Below are 8,491 nucleotides of genomic sequence, written 5' to 3'. Positions count from 1 at the left end.
CCGTGTCGCTCCGTCTTGGGTCTCACATACAAGTGGCCACAGGGGCTCCCTCCCGGAGCTGCCGGGACACACGGTGGACGCTGGCTCAGGGCTGCTGCTGTCCCAGCGACTGCCCAGGGAGCAGACAGAGGGCATTCTCGCCCGGAAAGCCACCCTGAGCACGGCCAGGGGCTGGGCGCTCAGGACCCCCAGCAAGGACACAGACGGAATTCCTGCTGCCCCTCGGGACTGCGGAGTGGGCGCAGGCGGACAGACCTCCTGACGTCAGAGGTTCTCTCCTCTGTCCCCAACATTCCAGTTCCACAGGAAGGCGAGCCCCCACCAGGGCGCCACGGGCACAGGACACAGGCAGCGGGCAGCGTGTCCTGGGAAGGTCTGTGTCCCTGGGGCCGGCGCCGGGGGAGGTGGGGACCGTCGGTGCCAGCTGTCTTCCGCGGGTGGCCGGGCCCCTTCTCGTAGTGCTCTGGCGGTAGGAGGGCGACAATGTTCCTGTGTCCCCACAGACGGCACGGGAGTGCAGGAAGGCCAGTGGCCTGGCAGAGAGAACCGCACCATCTCGACTCTGGGGAGACGGGGACAGTAAGGGTGCTGATGACTCCAGCGATCCCACGAGGAAAAGGTAAGGGCTCGGCCCGGCAGAGCTGCACACCATGTCACCCAGCAGCAGGGAGCAGTCACGGACACAGGGCCTCTGGACAGGAAACGGGCAGTTGAGACAAAGGGCAGGGCAATGGAAGTCAGGGTACCGGGGTGAACTTGGCCCTGGCTGCTCGGAAATCGGCCTGGGAAAGATTCACCGAGCTTCAGAGAGACCCCAGAGTGTCCCCACGGAGGGACACGAGATTTTTAAAACTGTAATTTTGGTTTGGATTTCAGTCTTTAATTGTTTATTTAGTTGAAAGGCAACGTTAGAGAGGGGGAGAAACAGCAATTTTCCATCCACTGGTTCTCTGCCCCAGTGGCTGCAATGGCCAAGGCTTGGAGCCAGGCGCTTCCTCTGGGTCTCCCCTGGGGGTGCAGGGCCAGGCTCTGGGCCATCACTGCTGCTTTTCAGGCGCATCGGCAGGGAGCTGGACCAGGAGTGGAGCAGCCGGGACTTGAGCTGTGCCCACGTGGGACGCTGGTGATGCTGGAAGTGGCTTAGCCTGCTGCACCACTGGGCCGCCCAGATTTCGTGTTTACAAACAGCACATCTTCACCCGAGCCCTGGCTTTGGCCTGGTGAACTCCTTTGCTTTGCCTCTCATGGGTCAAGGCAGGCGAGATCATCCTGGAACAAGTCCCCCAGGACCAAAAATACACCTGGGGCTTTTCTGGGTTGGCGGTGCTGTGGGCTTCTGCGGTTCAGAGAGAAAAGCAGCAGCCCAGGGGAAGGGCCGCTTCCGGGGGGAGTACTGAGCCCAGGCTGCTGAGCACCCCCAGCCCCACGAGCTGGGCCCCTGCTCTGCGCACTGTCCGAGGCCGGTGCTCTGGGGTGGCTGCGGGGACGGCCTGGGGTGGTGCCCGTCCTGGCGTCTGTCCAACCTCTGGGACTCACAAAGCGCTCCGTCCTCCTCCTTTGGCATCCTGGGCCAGGATTTCGTAGCCACGGGATGTTCTGTTCTGATTCCCGCTCCCGAGGCACGGTGGCAGTGAGCCACCCTTCCCGAAGCAGGGAGGGGACAGGGAGACGGGGAAGAAAGCACAGCCTGCCACCGTGCCGTAAGGGGGCGCTGAACGCCCCTGGCGCCCTCTTAGCCGCGGGGCACGCCGGATCGCCTGCTCAAACTGCCTGGGGTTGGGTGATTGCAGACAAAGCTGACGCTGGGAACAGTGAGGCAGGCGTGTGTCAGGGCTGTGAGGAGCAGTGAGGACTGGGGCCAGGGCGGGGGCAGGGCGTGGGGTCCGCAGCCTGTGTGGCCATGGACTTGCTCTCCTGGTTTCACATCACACAGGGACTTTCCGTGCCTTCGTAGGTTTCAGCCACGCTGGGGGCTGGGCTGAGTGCTCTTTGCTGGTCGCTCGGCGTTCTGTGTGAATAGCCCTTAATTCCTTCTGAAACCGTTTCACCTGGGGATGGAAATCTGGTCGTTTCCAGTTTGGGGCTGTTTGTAAGAAAGCTACTGGCAAGGCGAGGAATCAGCTGGCTCTGGGTTGTTCACCTGTGTAGGTTTTGTGTCCACTGCCGGTCTGCCAGCCTGGCTGTGCCAATTCTATGAGCAGAGTAGAAGAGCTTCAGCTGTCGTCCTTGGAACCCGGGCGTCATCAGTTCTTTTAATTTTTAGCCATTCTTGGGTGGGTGGGAGCAGTGATGAGCTGCTACTTTTTTTTTTTTTTTAAAGATTTATTTATTTATTTTAGAGGCAGAGAGAATGGTCTTCTATCCACTGGTTCACTCCTTAAATGGCTCCAATGGCCAGAGCTGAGTGGATTTGAAGCCAGGAGCCAGGAGCTTCCTCCCGGTTTCCTATGCAGGTGCAGGGGCCCAAGCACACAGGTCGTCTTCCACTGCTTCCCCAGGCCACAGCAGAGAACTGGATCGGAAGAGGAGCAGCCGGGACTAGAACCAGTGCCCACATGGGACGCTGGCACTGCAGGCAGAGGCTTAGCCTGCCCCATGAGCAGAGGCACAGCGCCGGCCCCACGAGCTACTCTTGAGGTTAAAGACAGGACCCCAGTGGTGGGGGCCGCAGCTTCTGGGGCTGGGGAGGGGCAGGCGTCCGTCCTGTGTCTTGCTGGGCCTCCAGCCACGTTTCCGTGGGCTCAGGAAGAAGGTGGAGGCGGCAGGGAAGCCGAGAGGACGCCCAAGTGGGAAGACATGGACGGGCACGGTTCAACACGCGGCTCGTGGCGAGATCACTGGTCGTGCTGCCGTGGCCGCCAAGCCCAGGGCTAACATCGTCCACACCTGCGCACACACGTGTGCCTCGGGCTTTCTGGGCTGCTGAACCACCCAACGGCAGGGCACAGCGTCATTGCATGCTGCCGGCGGTGGGGAGCACACGCGTGTGCACGGGCCACCAGTGCAGCCCTGGGCAGGTCACGACCCCAGCAGTGCCTGGACAACGCGGTTGCTCCGCGGCGTCAGCCACCAGGGTTCGAGCTGCTCACGACGGCCTGATTTATAACCAGGGGTGCAGGGTCTTGGGGGGAGGCCTGTTGTAAGACACAGACCAGTGCACGGTGCTCAGGGTCGTACCTGCAGGGGCAGAGGCATGATGGGAAGCCACACATCTCGTTTCCACCTCAGTGCGCACAGTGCGGGAGACTCAGGGACCCGGGACACAGCGCTCGGGGGTCCCAGCCACCCAGAGCCCGAGATGACAGCTGCTCCAAACTCCAGGACCCTGGGCCCAGGTTGCTTCTTAAAGCGACAGTCTGTGCCTCTCATGCGGGGTGCCAGTTCCAGTCCCGGCTGCTCTGCTGTGGCCTGGGAAAGCAGTGGAGGATGGCCCAGGTGCGTGGGCCCCTGCACCCGCGTGGGAGACCCGGAAGAAGCTCCTGGCTTGAACCTGGCCCAGCTCCAACCGTGGCGGCCATTTGTGGAACCAGCAGATGGAAGATCTCTCTCAGCTTTTAAAATAAATACATAGGCTGGCGCCGCGGCTCACTAGGCTAATCCTCTGCCTTGCGGCGCCAGCACACGGGGTTCTAGTCCCAGTCGGGGTGCTGGATTCTGTCCGGGTTGCCCCTCTTCCAGTCCAGCTCTCTGCTGTGGCCCAGGAGTGCAGAGGAGGATGGCCCAAGTGCTTGGGTCCTGTACCCCATGCGAGACCAGGAGAAGCACCTGGCTCCTGGCTCCGGCCACTGGAGGGTGAACCAACGGCAAAGGAAGACCTTTCTCTGCCTCTCTCTCTCACTGTCCACTCTGCCTGTCAGAAAAAAAAAATAGGTAAAATAAATACATAAATACATCTTAAAAAAACCCCGCCCCCTGAGCCCCGGTGGGGCAGCTTCTTGAGCACCAGCGACAACTGCACCTCGGGATGCACAGCCGCTTCCCACGGTCACCTCTCGCCTCTCTCCTGACAGCGGGCGGGGAGTCCGGCTGGGGCGCCCCGCGGCCGCACCGGCCCGCTCGTTGGAAATGGTGAGTGGGTTTCCTGGGCTGGGGCACGTGGGCTGCGGGGGCCGCGCCCGCGTGGCCGGGCTGGGAGGGACTGGGAGGGCTCACCTGGCTGGGGGGGGGGGGCGCACCTGTGCGGCCCCGCCCCCAGCGCCGCCCCGCCCCCAGCGCCGCCCCGCCCCCAGCACCGCCCCGCCCTCGGACCACGAGCCTTGCCGCAAGGAACCAATCAGCCACCGACGGAGCGCACGTGCCTAGAGGGCAGTGCCTGATTGGCCGTCCGCGGGCCAATCGGCGCGCAGGCGCCCAGGGGCTGTTGGGCGGCTGCTGCGAGCGGGTGCGAGGCGGCGCTGCGAGCTGAGGGGCGGCGCGCGGCGGCTGCGCTCCGTGGCTGTTGTCCCGGCCATGCCGCTGTGTGTGCGGGCCCGGGCTCTCGGGCTGGGTTCGGTTCCGTAGGCTGCAGGCGCGGCAGAGCGCATCATGGCGGGCCGGTCGACCCACGGGCCCCGGAGGCGGGCGGCCCCGGCCTCCCTGCGGGCGGCCTGAGCCCTCAGGGACATGTCAGGAGGACTGGCCCTCGGGCATGGCCGCGACCAGGTGCGGGGACTGCGGCCCCGGCGTCTTCTCCCCTCTGCCCCCCACCCTCCCCTCCTGCCGGCCTCCCTTGGTCCCAGGACCCCCGGGCGGACGTGTGCAGCGCACACCAGCGGCCCCCTCAGTAGTGTCCTGTTAGGAGGGCCTTTCCTTGATAGACGGCCTTCTCCTTCGGGTCCGAGCCAGCCTGGTGGGCAGCTCCGTGTGCTGTAGGGTTCTCCCCAGGTGAGAGTGCCCCGACTCCTGGGCCACGCGCAGGTTCAGCTGGAGCAACCTGGCTCGGCTCTGAGGATGCGGAGACAGCCAGCACCCGGGAGTGGCCAGAGGCTGGCCGCACCCCTGTTGTCGCAGTCCCCCCCAGCCCGTTGGGGCTCAGAGGGGTGGCCCTTCCGTCCCTGGGGTTAATGCCGAGTCAGCTCCGAGAAGGTTGACCCCGCCTCCGTTTCCACAGCCCCGGAGCTCTGAGTCGGGTCTTCCCTCCTAGGAAGGGCAGCTTTCGGACCTCCGGGAAGGAAGTGTGCCTCTCAGGTCGCTTGGTAAGGAAGCCAGTCCTCGCTGCTTTCCCAACCCCCACGTAGCCCTCGGGGTGGCGGCAGGTGCGGAACTGGGTCCAGAGACAGCGTGAGCGAGTGTACCAGACATGGAAGTCTGTGGTAGCAGGGCCACCGCTGGGCCCCCAGATCTCCGTGTAGGATCACCCACTGCCCCTCAGGGCCTCAGGACACCTGTCAGCTCGGGAGACGCTGGGACCCCCGTTTACCCACTCTGGACTTGAGTTTCTTCTTCAGGCCGGAGAGGTGCTGACGGCCTCCCTCTTCTACCTGGGGGGCCGTGGGCTTTCCAGCCTTGTAAACCAGGAAGTGCAGCTCTTCTGTCCCTGTGGGCCTCTGCCGTTTGGAGAGGGGAGACTTGCTCACGGTACCGGCGCAGTACGCGGCTGAAGGTGCCGGCGGACCCCTCACCGGCAGTCCCGGTAGCCGACCTCTCTCTGGGCCGCCGTAGGAAGCAGGACCCCTGGCCCTCTCCATGGATCGTGTCCGTCTGAGCGTTTAGTGTTCTGGAAGGCCCCTCGCCTTGCACTGCAAATGCAGTAACACATTGAATTTTGTCCTTTCTGGATCAGATGTACCCTGGCTCCCAGAATGGTCTCCGAGAGCCCCTCTGCTGCGAGTGCCACGTCCGCTTCGGGGGCCGCCTGCCTGTGCCCCGGGCCGAGGCGGCCCTGCCTTACTGGGTGCCGTCGTCACTGAGACCCCGAGGACAGGTGAGTGGTGGGCAGTAGCTCCTGAGCCTGGGTCTTGAGTGAGCATCACGGGACCAGGCCCCTCAGGGTGATACAGATTTCAGCGTTTCTGGCAGACAGTTTGGGTGTGTTTTCAAGCACACGTGTAAGAAGCTGTGTTTGTGGAAGTGCGGTAGCTGTAGGAGAAAACTGTGCGTCTCGACTGTCCGTGCTGGGGCGTCTCGGTGTGCGTGTTCCCCAGGGAGGTCGTCACCCAGCTCAGCCTGCGGCTCTGAGAACGTCACAGAAACAGGAAGGCGCTGTTCTCTCTGTCTGGCTCCTTCTCTTAGTGCCAGTATTTCGAGGGTCCCCCACGGGGCCGCGCACGCCAGCTGTTGAGTGTCGGCCCACTGATGCCCGCTGTGTCTACCTGCCCCTCAGGTGGGCGGTTGCGTTCTGTGCGCAAGCCCTTGGATGGGCCTAGGCCTTGAAATGCCTAGGGGTGGATTTGATGGGTGGTGTGGTATGTGTGCATCTAAGATGGGAAATAAAGCCACCAGCTCCTTTGCAGGGTGCCCGCCTTGGTGGACGTTCCCGGTAGCAGGGTGCGATTCCTTCACTGACCGCGCGGGGCATGGAGCTGAGAGGACTGCGCTTGCCTCGTCCACGGTCCTGGGCGGCTCCGGGCTCCGCGTCGGGAGCTGCGAGCTGTGGGGCTGGAGCCATCCTGGCCTGAGGTTTCTTTGTGCTCCTGGTTTGCTGAGAGTTTGTGAGCCAGCGCCGAGTGTGGACTGTGCCTGTGTCTGTCCTAGGGCTTTTCCTTTGTTGGTTTTGTGCTACGATGAAATGCAGATTTCCAAATGTGAAGACAACCAGCGTTTCCTGGGGTAAGCCTCATTTGGCCGTGTCAGCCTTTCCGTGTGTTGCTGGACTCCATGTGCTGTTTCTGGGTCCGTGTTCCCGAGGGGTCTGCTGGTCTGCACTGACTTGTGATTTTACCAGGGTGACGCTGGCCCCACAGTGCGTCGCAAAGTCCCCTCAGCCTCAGTGTCCTGGAAGACGTCGCGCCGAGCTGGGACCATCTCTTCCTCCAGTGTCTGGTAGAATTTGCCAGCGAAGCAGCGTGGGCCTCAGGCTTCCTTTGAGGGAAGGTCTTTAGCTGCAGATTTAATTCACTTTATAGGTACTGGGCTGTTCACGTTCTCTGTTTTTTCCTAGTGAACCTTAGTTTGTATCTCCCCAGGAATCCGTCTGTAACTTCAGGGTTTGTTGTACAGTCTTGCCCTCAGCGTGATCGATCATATTATCATTTCACTATTGGTAGGCTCTGTAGTGATGCCTCCTCTTTCATTTCTTGTTTTCCAATAAACCCTCAAGGGGCTCAGTGGCTCCAGTGTGGCTCATTCAGCTCGTTGTGGGCGTAGGTGCTGGCCCCGGCCCCTGTGGCCGCTGTGCCACTTGGCAGGTGGGCAGGACAGACGTTTTCCTCTCTCCAGTGGGCGGCCAGCTGAGGTCCGCAGGAGAAGGGGCTTGCGCAAGGCCACTCTCCGCAGCGGGTCTGGGGAGGTCGGAACCCAGCTCTGCGCCCAGCTCTGCCCCGCCGGGCCGTGCGGCCTCGCTTCGGCAGGAGGTGACTGCAGGACACCAGAGGACGGGATGCAAAGCCGAGCTGTCCGCAGGCGTCCTCAGGGCGGCCACCCCGCCTTCGCCTGCCCACCGCCCCACTTCCGTGGGCCCCCCTGAGGATGACCGCCCTGCCCACGAGCCTCCCGCGGTCTTGCCCTGGGTGCCTCTCCGCCGTCCTTTCCCAGAGAGCAGGTGCCCGGCTCTGTCGCTGTCCATGAAGAAAGCTGACGGACGGTGGCCGCCGCCTCATCGCTGCTAGGAGCGACTCCTCCGGGCTCAGCTGTGTGGCCTGGCGACGCCGTCAGGGGCCCAGACTGGTCTCCTCTCTGCCTAGGGCACCGGCAGCGTCAGCTCTGGTGTTCCTGGGGAGCCGTGGGGTCTCCGTCTTACCCTGCCGTGCACGGTGGCAGGCGGCGAGCCTTCCTGGGCCTTCCTGTTTGAGGAGCAGCGAAGGCGACTCTCTCCCTTCCCGATTCTCATCCGAGACGGAAGAGCGTCCCAGACGCCCCAGCCGTCGTCTCTCACCTCCTTGTCATCGTCCTCAGACCTGTTACTGGCAAAGCCATGAAGGGCTGGAGTGGTCCCTTGGGACAGGACGCTGTGCCTCTCTGCACGGGTGGGACGTGATCGCCGTGGGAGCAGCCCCTCTGCTGGCCTGCGGGGGAGCCCTGCCCCTTGCTGTTCACATCTTTGGGGGCTGAGGGGCTCAGGCCGCAACGGATCTCTGCTCTTCTCCCTCTTTTTCCGCCTGGCCAGCCCCCTCTGACCTGCTTGGTGGTACTTGCAAAGCCTCCTGGGTCTGGAATGTTCTCCCAGCTCTCTGGGACTGCATTCTTGAGTGAGCTGCGGAGGCTGGGTGGTGGGTTCTGGTTTGCTGTGCTCTCGCTGAGGGTAGGGTCAGTGTGTGGTGACGTGGGTGGCATTACCCAGGGTGTCCTCATCCTGCCAGGACCAAAGGGTGCCAGGAAAGAGCCTTGTCGGGCCTTGGGGGAAGATGTCCAGGCT

The 8,491-nt window shown here is 63.1% G+C and overlaps 1 protein-coding gene across 1 annotated transcript in view; it reads left to right on the top strand.

Annotated features, from left to right (window-relative positions):
• Positions 1-260: 260 nt before the first annotated feature.
• C19H16orf95 (chromosome 19 C16orf95 homolog) overlaps positions 261-8,491 on the top strand; it is a 31,041-nt gene continuing 22,810 nt past the window's right edge. Inside the window, exons 1-5 of the mRNA XM_062176050.1 lie at positions 261-373; positions 504-619; positions 4,011-4,068; positions 5,123-5,174; positions 5,762-5,902. Coding sequence (XP_062032034.1) covers positions 592-619; positions 4,011-4,068; positions 5,123-5,174; positions 5,762-5,902 — 279 coding nt within the window. The 5' untranslated portion in view covers positions 261-373; positions 504-591. The remainder of the gene's footprint in view (positions 374-503; positions 620-4,010; positions 4,069-5,122; positions 5,175-5,761; positions 5,903-8,491) is intronic.

The sequence above is a fragment of the Lepus europaeus genome, chromosome 19 (assembly GCF_033115175.1).
Source record: "Lepus europaeus isolate LE1 chromosome 19, mLepTim1.pri, whole genome shotgun sequence".
Classification (NCBI taxonomy): Eukaryota; Metazoa; Chordata; class Mammalia; order Lagomorpha; family Leporidae; genus Lepus; species Lepus europaeus.
Note: the sequence above shows the minus strand (reverse complement) of the source record. Positions and strands in the feature narration are given on the sequence as shown.